This window comes from Thunnus thynnus, chromosome 10, assembly GCF_963924715.1.
Source record: "Thunnus thynnus chromosome 10, fThuThy2.1, whole genome shotgun sequence".
NCBI lineage: Eukaryota > Metazoa > Chordata > Actinopteri > Scombriformes > Scombridae > Thunnus > Thunnus thynnus.
Window position 1 is genome coordinate 14,245,984 of NC_089526.1, and position 18,270 is coordinate 14,264,253.

The 18,270-nt window shown below is 39.6% G+C and overlaps 1 protein-coding gene and 1 long non-coding RNA gene across 3 annotated transcripts in view; one reads left to right on the forward strand and one right to left on the reverse strand.

The window, feature by feature from the left end:
* Positions 1-18,270, reverse strand: part of clcn1b (chloride channel, voltage-sensitive 1b) — a 28,968-nt gene that overhangs the window by 5,254 nt on the left and 5,444 nt on the right. Inside the window, exons 2-14 of one of the 2 annotated variants that reach the window (XM_067601196.1) lie at positions 11,854-12,067; positions 9,950-10,081; positions 9,699-9,827; positions 9,374-9,507; positions 8,868-8,945; positions 7,502-7,627; positions 5,474-5,552; positions 3,202-3,327; positions 1,842-1,926; positions 1,601-1,702; positions 824-908; positions 196-351; positions 11-80 (exon numbers count right to left, since the gene is read on the reverse strand). In XM_067601196.1, coding sequence (XP_067457297.1) covers positions 11-80; positions 196-351; positions 824-908; positions 1,601-1,702; positions 1,842-1,926; positions 3,202-3,327; positions 5,474-5,552; positions 7,502-7,627; positions 8,868-8,945; positions 9,374-9,507; positions 9,699-9,827; positions 9,950-10,081; positions 11,854-12,067 — 1,516 coding nt within the window. The remainder of the gene's footprint in view (positions 1-10; positions 81-195; positions 352-823; positions 909-1,600; positions 1,703-1,841; positions 1,927-3,201; positions 3,328-5,473; positions 5,553-7,501; positions 7,628-8,867; positions 8,946-9,373; positions 9,508-9,698; positions 9,828-9,949; positions 10,082-11,853; positions 12,068-18,270) is intronic. The other variant, XM_067601198.1, reaches the window with a different exon arrangement.
* On the forward strand, positions 5,575-17,550 carry LOC137191263 (uncharacterized). The gene is made up of 3 exons (XR_010930375.1): positions 5,575-6,464; positions 7,487-7,571; positions 17,372-17,550. It is a non-coding gene; the product is annotated as an uncharacterized lncRNA (long non-coding RNA).

Consider the following 18,270-nt stretch of genomic DNA (forward strand, 5'->3'; position numbering starts at 1 on the left):
ATCCTCTTACCTAATATGAACACTGGCATAAAGGCACCCGAGGGGATGGGCATTGTGGTGGAAACTGCTGACATCCAGAACTGCAACACAAAAACAGGATCAAGGTAGCATCAAGACCGATCCCAGAGGTTTTTCATGCTATCACATATTTCAAGGCAACACCTACTGTACACAGCAGGAGGGAGGGAGAGATACCTTCATGACGACAAAGAGGAGGAGGATGACAAAGACGCTGACGTGAGGATGAAGCCATGCAGATGAGCGACCCAGGCCGGGCGGAGCAGGAGATCCTGAAATTTTGGTCCAGGTGAAATTATCAAACAGGGAGTTGATACACTCCCTGGGCATCAGCTGTTGGAGGAAACAAAAGGACATTGTAAAATAGTTTTTTCCACAAATCCTTTTTCAAAGAGCAGGTGCAAGATACTCAATGAAGTAAAAATGGAGAGTAGATTAAAGCTCCCAAATCTATATTGGACTTAAAAAAGGCGATTCATCATCCCTACCAGGTTTTCATCAGACAAAAGGCCAACATGACTAAGGAAAAGGTATATAAAGACATAAAGCTGATTATATCATATTGATGTCAAGTTAAGTGGTCAGACAAAAAATGTACAAAAAAACCCATACAAATAAATTTCGCAATAATTGCATAAAGGTAAAAGAAAACACAAAATATTTAAAAAGAGTGGTACAGCGTATTATGACAAATCTACACAATCTAGACTCCACTGACTGCCTTTTCAAAAATATCACAAATATTAATGAACACACATCAAATAGAAACAGGAGATTGAGTCTAATATCTGTTGTGCTTTCTAACCTCTCCAGCCATAAACTGTCCAAATCCAGGAGGAAACGTTAAGGTGGCGATGATCAGTGTCACTGCACCTGGATAGATCAATCGACTGGCCATATACGCACACACAAATGCACAAAAACACACACACACACACACACACACACAAATACACACAGTCATTCACAGGAAACCCGACATTCTCAGAAACCTACAACATGGCTCGTGATAGAAATGAGAGTGTACCAACACTGATTGTACGGCTCTCCTGGTGCTGCTGCCGGCCGCTCTCTAATGGTGGAGACTAATGTTCCCTGACTGTTGAGTCTCGGAGGATAAGTGAATCTCTCCATTGAGTGAATAACTGGCTGAAAGGTTGTTAAGGCTTTGCTGCTGTCCTGGCCAGTGTTGTGAGACTGATGAGTTCGGTGAGTGGAGCTGAGATACATTAGGAATAATTGGATTTGAATGCGCAAATGGTTTGAGTTCCTGGGAACATGGTCTGTTACCAGAATCATGGTGGTTTAGGAGCCGAATACCACATTAACCCACAGCAGCAAGGAAGTCACGGCAATGTTTATGTGTGTGTGTCAGTCTGACTTATCCTACTTTTGGGGACACATTTAAGACTAAAGACTAATTGGGGACGGCTTGTCGAATCGGGGACATAAGCTGTGTCCACATTTAGGAAAAAGCTGTGTCAGTGGTTATATTTAGGGTAAGTCTCCAGGAAATGACTGTAAGGCTATGCGATGTCCCCAAAAGTGACTTAAGTAAATGTGTGTGTGTTGGGAACCTTACTGCTTAGTCAGAAAGCGTGTGAGCGCCGTCGGTCTTCTCATGAAGAGAACCACCTGTCTGTTTAGGTAGACGAAGAACGCCCCCAGGAAGCCGCATGAGATCCTAAAACATGGAAAAGAAATCTTTGAGCTAAACTTCAAATCACTGTACACACACACACACACACACACACACACACACATACACACACACACACATACACACACACACGTGGAACATATGTACTCACAAATATCCTCACCCTATTATTGCAAATGCAGGCAGCTCCTGCAGGTCAAAAGGGAAATCCATCCGGAAGTTGGTTTTGAAGAGAGCTGTGATTGTGACTGAGAGACACAAAAAAGACAATGTTATGAAAAACCAAACAATCTCTCTACTGTAATGTTTTTACATTTCTGTGCTCATTATCTTGAGTGTAGGTTGTATTTTTTTGCACAACTTAAAATCAAACAAAGAGGGTAAAAAATACCACAGAATAATCCTGCAGGAGACGGGAAAAAGGTAACACTTAACTTTAAGTCTCACTATTCAGCATTTATAAGCAGTATAAATACATTTAATAAGTATAACACATTATAATGTAGTTATAAGCAGATATAAAGATATTTTTAAATATCTTTTATTGTTAAGTATTTGTCAACAATCATGACTTCTCCAGTGAAGACATATTTTATATTATTACGACTGTGTTTTACTGTACAGTCATTTGTTATCTGTTTATACACCAGCCTCTACTTATGGATGCCCACAGGAGGAGTTATAGTTTATGACAAATTCATTAATAAACACTTACAGTATATCTGCTGACAACTACATTAGTAGTGTTATAAACCATTTATTAACAGTTTATACACTGCTTATGCTAAATAGGGGGACCTAAAGTACAGTGTTGTCACATAGGGTAGACATTAAAACTAAACTGTAAAACAGGAGTTAAAAACATGTTTTATGGGCTTTAAGTAGTCTTTAGGGAGGATATAATTTCATCAAAATTAGAAAAAGTGCGATAAGTTTGGACCCATATATTTCATTTAAATTTTACATCTACTGTATAGTGAGATGTTCAGGAAGATTAAGATTAGATCAATTATCTGACTGAGTAAGAGTTGGTTTGCAAATCAGTTTGAAAATAATACATGAAATATCTGGAAGATTTTCCTCTGTGAATTGTATCTTATATATAAAACTACATATTTGGAAAATAAATAAAATTTGTAAGAAGTTGAACTTTGAGTCTTGACCTCTGCTAGTAAGATGTTTGAGAAGATGAAGACGACTCTCTGGTTGAGTTAAGAGTACATCATAATAAAAGCTACATATAAACAGACATAACATAAACTGTAAGGAGTTGACATTTCTGAAATAAAGGAAGAGATAGGGAGCAAGGATTTTAATGCGAGTTGCAGGGATCTCTACAGTGGTGCTGGTGGATTGCTTATATTCTGTAGGTGATGACTTGAAACATCCTGGTTTATCTAAAGAAGCAAAATTACTTAGCTGTCATATCCAGCTACTTTCCATAAAATGCAAGCTCTGCAGTCTTTTCAGGGGTTTGTGTGTGTGTGTGTTTGTGTTTAATGTGTGTCTGCTCTGGTTCTCACCAGAATCCTTGTTCCAAACAGAGAGCACTCTGAATATGAAGGCGCTGAATGTGGCGGCAAAATATCCCCGCCAGTAATTCCTCACCGCAAAGTAGGTAGACGTGACCTCAATACTGAACAACACCCCTGGTAGTGGTGGAGAGAGAGAGAGAGAGAGGAGGAGGAAGGACAGAGGGAGAGGAGGGATTAAAGAGGAGAGGAAACATGAGGATGGATGGTGTGGGAAATGAGAGAGAAAGAGGAGAGCGGGAAACAGGGGAGAGGGAAAAATGAGTTAAATAAGCAGAATGAGTCCAAAAACACTTGAAGCTGAGGGTGTAATTATACACAACAGGAGAGCCACAGGGAGCAAATCCACACACTAACACAACTAAACACACATACGTGTACTCTCTCGCTCTCTCTCTCACACGCACACACACACGCACATACACACAGTTGTGTTTCCATCATTTCAGAGGACATTACATTGACTTACATTCATTTCCTGGAGTCTTATCCTAACCTCAACCATAACCACCACATGCCTAACCCTAACCTTACCATAACCTTAAGCTAACCTTAACTTTAAACCAAGTCTTCACCCTAAAATTAATGATTTATGTTGTGGGGACTTGCTTTTTGTTCACATAAGGGAGGTGAGTTTCCAAAATATGACTGTATAAACAGATTTACACCCCAACAACGTGAGGAATACCTGGACCGCACACACACGCACGCGCACACACACAGGGGCATAATCAGCCTGTGAAGCAATAAAACAAACATCAGAGCCCTGCAGAAACATTATTGTGAAACAGCAAAATGAAAGCAACTGAACAGCAGACAGCATCGTTTCAGCTCTAACACTAATGGTTATAGATGGACACCTACAGGATTTTCCAAACCCATTACAATATGAGACTGAAAGCACATGTTAGTGACTGATGTGGGTTGGACGCTCAGATGAGCAAACTGATTGTTCTTGTGTGAGAATATTGTAAAGTGAACCTGATGAAACCTTCGGCAAACTTGTGATAAGATATATATATATGAACTTATGAGGAATACTGACACAAGCCTCACGGGGTGAGATGATTCCCTTTTGTGTATGACAAGACCAAATTTGAGGACTAACAATATATCATTAGTGTATTTTTTTCTAAACATAGGATGTCATGAAACTAAACTACTCACATGCCTTTATGTAAACTGAAAGGGTCATTGATTGCTCAAATTGTTTCTTATGTCCATATGATGGGGGACAAAATCCACAGTCCTCATTCTATGTAAAAAATGAACTGACTGATGAAGCTTTAACAGTCAGAGTTAGACAAATCGAGTAGGTATCTTCTAAATTTACAGTACCTTCAGTATGAAACATCCTCTTTGTGCTTCAACATTGTTAGCTTACAGAGACAGAACAAAGGGAGAGTAACACAAAGGGAATTTTGTACTAAAATACTGTAACTTTGGCTTTCTAACCAGGCTGCTGAGGCCTCGTATTAACTTATGCTCCACTTTGAATGCATTTTTACACAGGAACCAGGACTGAGGACTTTGTCCCTCTTCTCTCTTTAGGAAGGGGTTGCTTCATAGCCAGCATGGACAGGAGGAATGATTATAGTGAAGAAGAAAAAAACACTTTAAATGTACATATGGGTATGTGTTTTAAGACAGACTTGAAAAAATGTGGACCTATTCTTTAAATTCAGTGGCCATGAGTAGGAATGGATGAGGAGCTGATGTTAAGAAGAAATGCATAAATCCAGTAGCTTGGAAATGATGGGTGAGTTTTCTTTTTTTGTGTATGTATGTCTTTGTTTACTCACATTCATAGATCTTATAGAGTCCAATGATTAAGAAAAGAAGACAGGGTAACAGGGTTGGATATCGATTTCAATTTTGTGATACTGTTACGATACGATGCCAGAGTTTCAGGACCAAATTCAAATCCATTTTCTTTTTTTTCCAAGACTATTTTAACAAAAAATTCATTTCATGTCATTTAACAATCTTCAGACGAAAACTAGTAAAATTATGTCATTATTTAGATCAAGAAATACATAACTGATCAATCAGTAAACAAACAAGACTAAGAATAAATGCCAACTTTCTATATTTGATTCTTTTTCGATACCCAGAAGAGACATTTTAGTCAGTACCACAAAGTTTGATACCCAGCCCTACAGAGAAACTTGTTGTGTATCATAGTACAGTGTTGATCCAGTACAGAGGGATGTTTAGTGCAGGAGCTTTAGTTGTGAGAGGCAGTGTGCAAGATGTACAGTACCTCCTAGTGGAGTGCCGAAACAGCATCCCACCCCAACGGCACAGCCAACAGTCAGAATATCTGTGTAACCGTAAGGGTTCTACTGACACAGAAAACACACAGAGATGGAGAGGAACAAACAGAGGGGGGAAAAGGAAGGATTGAGAGAGAATGAGGGATGAAAGGCGTGAGATGATGATGGGGAAAATGAAGGTGACGAGAGTCCGGACAGAAAGACAGGAGAGTGAGTTGGCGATAGAGAGAATAAAAGATCAAGGTGGAGAGGACAGGATGGGGGAACCACACGGGGAGAATTGACAGAGGGGAAGCAAAATGGAATAAAGTGAATAAATAATGTTCACTGGAGTGTGGTAAAAAGTGATAAAGGGGGAGAAAAATCACATCACAAGCATAAAAAAGGGTAATTATGCACATGCCATCAGACTCAGAGGATGCAATTAAGCAATCTGGAAGAAAAACAAGTGGTCATGTCATCTTTAGAGACAGATCCGTGCAGACAGAAACAAGATAGAAGACATCACATATTTCCATTTATCATTCATGATCTTGAATTAGGAGGTTCTGTGTGACTTTTTTTTTTTTTTTTTAAATCAAATTGGGTTATTGACAATTATCACCCTTGTTGTGTTGTTTTTTGAGAATACATAGATATTTCTTATCTGTGACTTATTAAAACGTTGAGGATTGATACTTCAGAACTAACCTTAAAGCAGATGAAACCTTATAATTCAAGGCTAATGTACAGTGTCACTGGCAAGCTAATGTGCACATTTATATATTCAAACACTTTGAATTCAGCACTGCTGAAAGGATATAGTTTGATGTTTTTGGATATACTTTATACACGTTCCTGCTGAGAGTTAGATGAGAAGATTGATACCACTTGTTTGTACATTAAACATGCAGCTAGAGCTGGGAGTCGTTTAGCTTAGCTTAGTTTAGCATAAAGACTGGAAACAGAGGGAAACGGCTAACCTTGCTTTGCCAAAAGGTAACAAATTCCACCTATCAGCACCTCTACAGCTCACTAATTAATAAATAATTAAATAATAATAAATCTTGTTGGTCTAAAACCAACGTGTAAAATGAGAAGTTGCTGTTTTAGAGGAGGATCATATTGCAATTTCTTTGTCACATCTCCAAGTAACTAGATGCTATGGCAGCGTATTGCTTGTCATGGTGGCAATGTTCCATTTTTCTAGCCTACAATATCATCTTTTTTGGCACTGACTGGATCTTTTTATTGTTTTAACGACATATGTCAGTTTTTTGTTATAAAAACTTACCAACTTATCATGTTATAACAAGGAAAGTTAATAAAAACGTTGATGAGACACATTCATTTTGTGAAATAACGAGAAAGTTTTGCAATATAACAAGATGTGGTATGTTGTTATTGCAGTTTCTTGTAAAAAACTCAATAATTGAGTACAATGAGACAAGTAGCTATATCAGTAACACATGAAAATATCTTGTTATAATGTGAAAAAGATGATGTTAAGTCCATAAAAGTTTCTTGTTATAAATAACTGAGCAAATTGCCTTAAGATTCATGCAACTGCATCACTGTTCAGCTGAATTTCAGTGCCTACATCACTAAGTGAACACATCGCTGTTCATTACACACATAACATTCACACATGGTTACGATGGTGTTAATTAGTGAGCTTTGCAGGTGCTGGTTGGTGGATTTTGTCACCTTGGACAGAGCCAGGCTAGCTGTTTCCCCCTGTTTCCAGACTTTATGGTAAGCTAAACTAACCTGCTGCTGGTCTTAGCTTCATATTGCATATTGCTTTTTTCTTTTCTCTCAGCAAGAAAGTGAAAAAGCATATTTTGCAAAATGTTGAATCATTCCTTTAAAGCAGACAGAACTTTATAATCCAAGGCTCAGATACACTATAATCAAAAGGTTAATCTACATGATTAACTATTAAATCATCACTAGTAATGCCAGACACTGGTCAGAGGTCAGTTTTAACCTTGACATTTGTATTAATGATGTTATTTCAGGTGGACAACGCTGACCGGAGGCCTGAGCCTGAGTGAGTCAGGGAGAGCAGGTCTGGACTTGCCTCCCACAGGGGCAGCGAAACAGGTGGCCACTCCCACGGCACACGCACACACCAACAGGTCCTGGTTATGGGTGACATTCTGGGGTCAAGGGTCGAGGGCGGAGACGGAAAGGGAGGGATGGGGGGTGGAGGGGAGAGAAAGAGGGAGGAGCGGGGACACAGGCGAGCAGGGATGAATGAGAAAAACCGAGGGGAGGTGGGGAGGAAAGAGAGAGAGGATAGGGAGGAACAGAGGGAGACAGGGATAAGGGAGGTCACTGTTAATACACATGCCAGACATTACCATCACACTATTAATACAGTGAGACACAAACACAGACGAGGTGCAAGGAAGCGAGCCAAAACAAAGACACAAGAGAGGCGGGGAGGGGAGGGGAGGGGAGGGAGAGCAGGGTGGAGAGACAGATGGGAGAAGACAACAATAACAAGGTTCCCACTTTGATATCAACTTCGAGGAACTTTCATTGAATTTGAATAAGAGTTAAAATTGGTTAAACTCAAACACTGTAGATGCCTCATTTGTTACTCAAGAGCTTGTCAAGTGAAAGACGTGATGGAGAGATAATTTTAAAACTCAGTGTAAATATTGTACAATATTTTCAAGGTCATAGCTTCATTATTCAACTTTACAGATCACGAGAGGGGCCTTGGAGAAAAAAATAACAAATTCTTGCTCTAGATTTAATAATTAGTGCTCTCAATTTATCTATTTTGCCCGTTCCCATATTCTAGAGGGCACCAAATGAATTCAGGCAGCTGGAAGTTTACAGAAAATGATGAGAAGACATTTCCTAACTGTAACATCAGTTACTTCTTGATGTGCTGATGCGTGGTGAATGAAGAGCGGGTAAAACTTCAGGTTTGCATACGTTTAACGGATCTCAGAGGTAACACAGTGTTGTGCTTACAAGCCAAAACCCGAAGTATATCCACATATCTTAGTCCAAGATTGAAATAAAACCTTATTAAATCCAAGTGATCCATAGTGAGGGTGTATGCAGGACGACAGAACGGCATGATGGTGAATTCCATTAAATTGAGAGCACAAATTATTAAATCAAGAGCACGAATTATTAACTTGATAGCACAAATTCGTTTTTTTTTTCTCCATGGCCCCTCACGGGCTCTGTACAACTTAATTTTTCTGAATTCTAAATATAAAGATTTTTATTGCTCGTGGGAACCCTGTAATTACAACAAAAACAACAACAAAGCAAGTTATGATGGAGAAACCGCATTCCGCATCTTCATTAGTATATTGACTGAGGAGACGAGGCTTATGGGTAATGCAGTCTGTTTTGGTCAGGGCCTCAGCTTACCTCATAGACTCCGGAGAAGATGGACATGAATCGACTCAGCACTGCGGCACAGATACTGGCGATGTGGACAAACGGACCCTGGAGGTGACAGGAGGAAAAGACTGACACGGATGAGCGACACGTAAAGTCATCCACATAGACACTGACAACTGTGTGTAAAGCAGAGAGTCTAAACTGGGACATGTTGTATCAGAACAGATAAATCACTGTATAATTGCTGGATGTGACAGTTGCCCTGCTACTGTAATGGGGAGAATGAATGTACTCCTTTGCCGAGGACTTGAATAATTTGCTCCAGTCCCGTGAGAGGAGGAGAGAGAGAAAAAACATGACAGAAGATGATTTATTATCCTCCGAACTTGAAGGAGGAACAGAGAGAGTGATGGAGAGAGAAAAGAAAAGAGAGGGAAAGGATGGCAGTCATGCTGGATCAATGGATGATAATAAATGGAGAGGAAGAGTTAGTGGACAGATAGTAAAGAGATGAAAGAGGCAGGTTTGTTTACCTCTTTGCCCACTGGCATACCACTGCCCAAGCCGGCAGTGAGGCCGATGACTTTCGCTATGAAGGCTTTGAGGGTCAGATACTCCTTTAGCACTACACCTCTCAGGATGGTTTTCAGCTCAGGAATACCAGAACCTGTAAAAAAAAAAAAAAGAGGAAGAAAAGATGAAGACAGAGATGAAACATCTGGGCAAAACATTAGTGAGTGCAGTAAATAATGAATGCTACGATTTTACAGCAGTGATAACACACAACAGGAGGTAAACAGAGGAAAAAACAGATGCTAGGAGAGGTTGACAGAGGCTGACAGGTGATGGAGAGCGTACCGATGGCCTGTGGGGAAACCAGATGACAGAAGAGCGAAGCGAACATGACAAGGATCATGGGATAGGTAACCCAGGCGAGGTACTGGAGCAGCACGTTGCCCTTAAGCTCCCCATGTATCCACTTATAGGCTGAAAGACAGAAATAGACAGTAAAAAGAGAACGATATGCTTTAAACTGAACTGAACTTGTGTTCTCAAACCGTAGATTTGACAGCAGTCATCTCTGCGACTTTGGCCTGTGGCTGCGGTACCTTGCAGGCTCTTGGCACTGGCGTAGTCCATGCTCCAGCTAACCAGAGCCATAGTCAGCCCTAGAAGAACCAGGAAAATCCAGTCCTCCCCCATCTTGGTCACTATATACCGCCGCACACGAGCCAAACAATCTGGGACAGAGAGATGAAATTAATGATTCAGCTTGAATCCATTTATCACTTGATGTAATTACTGACATTTGGTTATTGTAGCGATGCCTAAGAGGAAATCATCCAGTGTGATTATGGCTAGAGTGATGAGTATTACAGATGTATCTCAGTAAAGAATGAACTGGTTTGGGGTTTTTTTTTGACATTTAGAAATGGAAGTGTGTACATTGTTTAACATGTTTTCTTCAAATAAAGGTACACACGCATAAACATTTAAACAGACAATATAAATATCGCTGACTAGTTCACTGGTAGTGGAAGGGAAAATGTTTAAATCATTTACTAAAACTGTAAAAGTTGAACTTCCACCATGTAAAAATACTCCATTAAAAGTCCAGACCTCAAAATTGTTCTTAAAGGGATTTGCCAGCGATTTAGTGCAGCACTTACAATAAAGTTAAGGGACTTAAAGGGAAAAAAGGGTAAATCACTGCAGCAGAGGCTGAATAGTCAGAATGTCCATTTATATCCTAAGAAATGAAACATTCATCCTCTTACTAATGGAAAGATAAGCAATATGGGAATATAAAACACATCTTTGCTTGGTTTAATACACTCAGGGGTTTTGCTGCAGCCAGTTTGGTGGCTGTGTTAGCGAATGTTAGCAAACTTTGAATAGATATCGCTGCATCTGACATCAGTTAGCTGACTCTTCTATATTTGTGCTGCTATTACGCTACTTCTAGAATAACAGAAAAACTTCAGTGGTTGAATCACGAAAGTAAAACAGGAAGTTAACACATCCTGCACATTTGTGTAATGTTATTGCCACAAAATAGTCGCTGTTCATCAAAAATTACATCATCTTGCTTTAAACTCAATACTCATTGTTTGTAACAAATGCTTTCTGTTAAAGTTTTGAAGTCTCCAGGCCTAAAACTCTTCAGATAGTAAGATATCAAGTGATGTCAGCTGAGTAATCTTCTCAGACTTGACAAAGCTCCTCCAGAGCCACAGAAGTCATTATATAACTGTTTTCAAAGGCTGAGCAGTTCTCCCCATGACTAGAAAATCGACTCTGATGTGTAAAAGTAGGTGGAGTACGCCTGTTAGTAAAACTTGTGCAATGCAATGCAATCCAAAATGTCCATGTGTTCATGTGTTGGGGGGGAACAATATAGCGTGACCATCCTACAACACAACAGAGAGGAGAACTACACTCAAACACCACCACAGTGGTGAAAATGAAACAAAATAACAATAATAAGAGCAATAAAATAGTAATCGTGGCGCTGATGTTGTGCTGGTTTGCATCACATTGTAAGAGTGTTCACAATATTGTGTCCAAACCTTGCAGTTAACAACAGTCCTTTTCCAGACTGTTAACCAGGAGGCGGTAAATCCAACTGCTTCGTGTACTGTCTGGCAGCCTAATTAGACTTCTGCAGTGCATCATATTTTATGAGCTCATCATGTTGCATGTAAAATCATAGTGTGCAAAGTAACCAGTAATTGAAGCCCTCAGATAAATGTAGCTCTATCTATCTGCGACGTAGTGTAGCGAAAGTATGAAGTTTCACAAAAAGGAAAACTAAAATGAAGTGCCAGTGCTCAGTTAAGGTACATTTCTACCTCTGTTTCATGGTTACCACATGAGTTGTCAGGGCAACCACTAAAGCATGACCATGGAAACTGTCACCACTGTTTGCACCTTTTAATAAAATCTTTTGTAAAGCATTTTAATGTTTCTATATTACACTCAAATATTGGAAACTCCACATTCCTGTTGTCACCTTGGCATTTTGAGTAAGGACGAGGCTTCTTGGTGGAAGAGGTGTGGCTGTGATGTGACTCCACAGGGTGATGATGGTGATGGTGATGTCGCCGGCCGTGCCCTTTGCGGGCAGTGGCGTCCCCTGCCTGTCTCCTCCATTGTCTCTCTGTCAGCAAACGGGCAGCCTCCCGTCGGGCAAAGTTCCCCAGCTGCTCCCTGTACTCGCCGTACAGCTGTAACCGGGGGGATACACGACAGTCACTGAGTTTTAAAGGCTCTCAGAGATACAGTGTGAAACAAGACAGGATGTTGGAGAGGAATAACACAGGAAGGAGAGGGGGAAAGGAGAGAGGGAAAACAGGGAGATATGACCTCTGACAACTGAGACTTGGACAAGGATAAAACCAGATCCAGTGCGAGGAGTCTTGAGATAACGGGAAAGAGATGGGGAATGTGCGGCGTGTGTGTAAGAGATACACACCAACCTGAATACCCTGGCAGACAGAAATAGACAAAACGGGCATAGAGATCGGAAAAACCCCTCCCTGTGAGAGGAGGCAGGGGCCGGAGAGAAGCTAGAGGAAGAGATCCTGGAAGAGAGGACATTCCACATCTTCCCCTTCCGATTACTTTACACCTACGACCGCATGCACACACAGGCAGAAAACATGACACCTTGTGATCAGTTTGCACCATACTCTTTAAACCGTAGAAGCTGTAAAATACAGCAGATCCAGGCGCAGCAACCGAAAACCTACAGATCACATGCATCCAAGCACACAGCAAAAAAGCAAGGAGCTAAATCATGAGGAGGGCTGGCTGCCATACATTTCTGTCTCATGTTCACACAGGAAAGGAGTGCTGACAGATCCAACCATGAGGCCTAGCCAGGACTAAAGCTCAGCTAACCACATGTAATTATGTTCCCCCATAATAACGTAAAGGTGCAAAAACAATCAGCAATCTCCTCTGATCTGAAAATGTTGAAATAATTACAGCACAACAAGCACAAGAGAGGCAATCTTAAGTGTTTTGGTGAGATTTTTGCCATTATTCTGCTCTGCACAACAAGTGTGAGCACTCCGCTGTAATACATGAGTCAGTACAGTCACATGACAAAGTGACTGATATAGAAGTTTATAATTAATACATGAATACGCCACATAGCAGGTGGACAGCAGTTACACTGTTAAAGGCTCTTGAGAAATTTTGATGCCTCTAAATCATCCAGCAGGTTATTTTAAACCTCACTAACATTACAAACCACAAACTGTTATTCAGAACAATGCTGCACCTCTAACAGCTTATGAGTCCTAATGCAACAAGTGCCGGAGTGTATCATATACAGTAGACCAGAGACAAGCGAAGGAATGCCAACCACGATGTTAAATGTTTGGGAGTATGCAGTTGTTTCAGCTTGGTCTGCTGCCAGAGTGATGGGGTTTGTTACAACGGAGAAGATGATGATGATGATGATGATGTGGGACAGTTTAGATCAAATGTCACAGGAAATCATTTCAACTCAGTTAAGTTTGTTGAGAGAAAACTTAACTGACACTACCTGAGCAGATGTTTTAAATGCCATCCTTTGAGTTTTTCCTCACAAGTTAAACAACAAAAATTATTTGCAAATAGCGTCTGACAAATTCATGTTTCTACCACTTTACTGTACTCTACTACTGCTGAGATATGATGAATCTAGACTTATAATCATCCATTTTTATGTGACTGGATCCATTTAAATGTAATTCTGCATAAACCTTTGATTTTTTGCAAAAGGTAAACTCCATTTACATAATTATAATAGAAGTTTGTATATTTGTTTTTTGTTTTTTTTAATAAAACAAAAATATATCACCACAACAATAGGAAGTGGCATTTTGTGCAATATTTTGTTGCAAGTTAAGCAAAGAAAATGACATGTGACACAAATTATAATAAAATAGACTTCTGGTTTTGACTATTTTGGAGTTAGAATGAACTAAAAATCTCTTTTTCAGGAGTGAATTCAATCTTTGTTGGTCCATCAGATATGTGAATGCAGAATTTGGCTTGTAAATGATCAAATTTCTATAGAACAGCACTAATTTAACATCATTTGTTCAGCATATTGTTTTAAGATTCTCACCTGATTTAAACTTGTGCACAAACCACACGCAGTCACACTGCATCTAGTTACACAAACAACCCATAAAAGCTATTATTGGAAAAAAACATCTATAAAGATATGTAAACAGATACACTGAAATAACTTCTGGAGATTAAAGAAAAAGGACAGAAGAACACTGAACTGTGTCCTTGTGTAGCCCTGACAGAAGAAAACCATTAAAAAAATAAAAAATCACTGTCCAGTCTCCGACCAGATGAAGCCTTTGGTCCTCAGGTCTTTACCTGTTCCTCGTCAGCTGTCTTTGGCATGATGTGGTAGCAGCTCTGTCCCTGTTCTGCCTCCTGTCCTAGTCTGCAGACAACCTCGCCACCACAGCAATACACATTAACACCAAAGCACTAATCCATCAACATCATCAAACAGGCGTTGGCACCAGACGCCATCAAAACCAGGGACAGTAACGAGAGGAACCTGTGCACTGTTCAGAGAGGGAAAGAGATGTTACGTACATTTCCCTTCTCATATCCTGCCACGACAAAAAGGATAACCAGAAGATTAACGTCAAATAATAACAAATCTGGCATTCCTACGTATATAATATTATCTATTAAACTTCAGAGCATCTCTTTTGTGTTCTTTATTTTATAGTTGACTTATATTATTGTATTTTTCCTGCAATTCACGTCTTATTATACTATCAGTGTCTTAGAGCAGCTCTCACATCTCTCATCTTAGACGAAGACATTTGTGAGTAATTTTATTTATATGGTGAGAGAATATGATTGAATATAGGTCGTGTTTGACCCTGTAGCTTTTATTTTATCATATAAAGTTATATTGTGTGTTGAATATTTCTTTGGAAGTCAATATGGAAACATTAACTAACTAGTGAAGGTTAATAGTTCATTATTACTATTTTAAATGCCATTTTAAATAGGGCCAGATCTTACTATAAATACTATATTACTTCAAATATTTATTTAATAACTCAACTTAAGTTTTTTTCATTTTAAAAAAGTACAGTTTTGTAGTTCGTTCACATTCAGCAATACCTCAAACCCCTTTTCTCTTAAAATTTTTTGTGTTTGTGTGTTTTGGCTTGTATAATAATTTACGCATAAAATAACTTTGTTTATGATTTTTGCAGAAAAAAAAACATTAGTGTGCTTTGACACAGTGAAATGTATTTTTAAACTATGATAAATGATCGATTAGTCAACTGGCAGATGATTAATCTGCAGCTATTTTGATAATCAATTAATCATTTAAGTCATTTATAAAGAAAAAACTGCCAAAGATTCACTTGTTCCAGTGTCTCAAATGTGACTTCTTTCTGCTTTTGTCTGTTTTATATCGTTTTAATTGGAATATCTTCGGGTTTTGGACTGTTGATAATCTGAAGATGTCACTTTGAACTCTGGGAAATTATGATGGACATTTAGTGATAATTTAACTTGATTTGACAAACTAAATTTGACTAAAAGAAAAGAAATATTAATTAATTATAAAAAGTAGTTAAAAAAGCACTACATTTACTGTTGCTACCCTAATGTCCCATCAATAAAATCTGCTGAGTTGTCAAAATGTAAGTGAAACTGAAAAAGTGAGACAGAGAGATGAGATGATGAAGCTCCGACAGCGTGAGAGAGATGCTGAAAGCTGCGATTCATTTATGTCATGTGACTTCGCTGTCTCCATCTCTCAACCTTGTGTTTACCTTTGTGTCACCGTGTAACCTTGTATGTCACTTCTACACTGACCACAGGGCCCAAAAATGACATCAGTAACCACCGTCCCCCCTCCTCACACCCCCCCAACTTTCACACGCTTGTTGCTGCCATCTTTTGGCTCTCTAACCGTGAAACGACCTTACTGCTCTTGTCAAGAACACAAGAGGATACGCTCACTCTCCTCGCTCCTCGCTCCACTTCCTCTTACTACTCGCACTAATTTGTTCTTTGCAATATTCCCTCCACCTTCCCCCTCATGACTCTTATTATTTTCCGGCACTTTTCTCTTTTTAATCTCTCTACGGACACATGAAAGTAGTCAGGCGTTATTGTGCGGTTCTGGCGCTCGCACCCCTCATTATTAGTTTCTTTTGCTCTACTGTAAGAGCTGAAGCTTCTACTGTTGTGCTTATTGCAAGTCTCACAGGATGAGCAAAATGGGAAAATGTAAACCATCCCTCCCTTGGCTTTGTTAGGAACACAAAGCCTGTGTTAAATTACGCCTGTGAGCTGCCGAAAGGCTTTGAATTCATTTATGGAGCTGCTGGCTTTAACGAGGCGACACGTACTGTAAAACAGAGGATATTAAAGATGTAAGAAACAAGTGTAAACAGAGAAACAGAAACATTTTTTTTGCAGAGAGAGAAAGAGAGAGAGAGAGAGAGAGGGAGAGAGAGAGAGAGAGAGCCTGAGTCATAGTGAGAGCTGCTAATAGATGCAGAGGTTGAAGGGCAGTGTGACATTGAGAGTTAATTAAAAAAAATAATAGCACATTCCTGCACATTCCCTTATGAGAGGGAGAGTCAGCCCTGCATATTCATAAATATGTGTGTGTGTGTGTTTGTGTGTGTGTTCTTAAGCATGGTAAGTTTGTGTTTGTAAGTGTGCTAAACGGAGGCTGATTTGAGTGTGTGTGTTTTGTGTGTGTGTGTGTGTGTGTGTGTGTATGTGTGTTAAGGCCTTACAACAATGTAGCCCTGTCCCGTAGCACAAGGTTAATGATAAAATCTGACCCGCTCACTGACAGATAGATCAGGAGATTACCCCCCACACCCCCTCACCCTCCCCACCAACACACACACAGACACGCACACTCCACAAGCACACATCTCCATACGCATACACTAATTAACCAGCACAATAACAATCCCATGCCTCGTCCAAACACTGTTCAAGCTGTCATGTTCTAATTAAGGCATGTCGGCGCCGCCAAAAGAGAAAAATAAACCAAACTGTAAACTTCCATGTGTTGTGTATGAGCCCGCGGTTCAAATTCACACCAAGTAATCTAGGAAAAAAAACAACCACCGAGGCCCTTTTCATCCCCTCTACAGCTGGTTTAAGTTACGTCACAGCATTAAATGTTAAAACGATTTAAAGTAAATAAATGAGAGATTACAAACGTACAACCAGAGGCAAAAAACTTCTTCTTCCAGCTTTCATCTGAGTAATACAAGTTGCTGCAAAAACTGATCCAACAGCAGTAAAAAAAAAACAACACTTATATAAACAAGGTCGTAGATCTTACCAGGAACTGATCTATATTCAGAACTGTCTCAAAAGTGTTGATCCGCTCTCTCATCCTTCCAGCCGTTCCTTCTGCCCGTTTCTGCTCAAGTTCTTGTGTGTCTCTAATATACTGTAATTCCCTCTCTGGATATCTGTGTCTTACATCTGTCCTTCCCTGTCTTTGCCAGTGTGACGGACACAAGACTGTACCTGTTACCTGCCTTCAATACAGTATAGACTCCAGTAACTGACAGGTATGGTCAGCACAGGACGCACACACACACACACACATAGAGGAGAGAGAGAGAAAGGAGAGCAGTAGAGGTTAATACAGACACTTGAGGCTTGACGATAAATTGTCAGCAGCTCTTAATTCTGAGGGGTAGATTCACAGGATTCCAGCGGAGTCCAGGATCCAGCAGGATCATAAATGATAATATGTGCTGACTGAGTGGAGACCATGAGTATACTCACATTGTGTGGGAAAGGGTGGATGATACTGGACCGGCCTGAAGGGCTTTCAGTATGGATGACAGGCTTAAACGCAAAAGCTCGACCTTGTATCATGTTTTCTTCAGGCTGATTGCAAGATTGCAGTTTGAGTATAAAATAAATCATATTATAATGATTTATTAGCTGATATTTGCAATTTTTTGGTCATGATTCCTCAAATTTGGTTATTAAAGATAATATTAGGGCTGCAACAATTGTTTTTATTATGCATTAATCTGTCGATTATTTATTATATTATGTTTATCATTTAATTGTTTAGTCTATGAAATGTAAAAAAAATAGTGAAAAAATTGCATTCACAATTTCTTCAAGGTCACAGTGATGCCTCCAACTGGCTTGTTTTGTCTCACTAATAGTCCACAACCTTCAGATGTTCAATTCAGTGTCATATATGACAAAGAAAAGCAGAAAATTGTCACATGTGAGAAGCTGGAACCAGAAAGCGTTTGGCATTTTTGCTTGAAAAATGACTGAAATGATTATTTGATTATCAAAATAACTGCCGATTAATCTTCTTTCTTCAACTAATCGATTAGTCGTTGCAGCTCTAGATAATATATACTGAGACAGGATA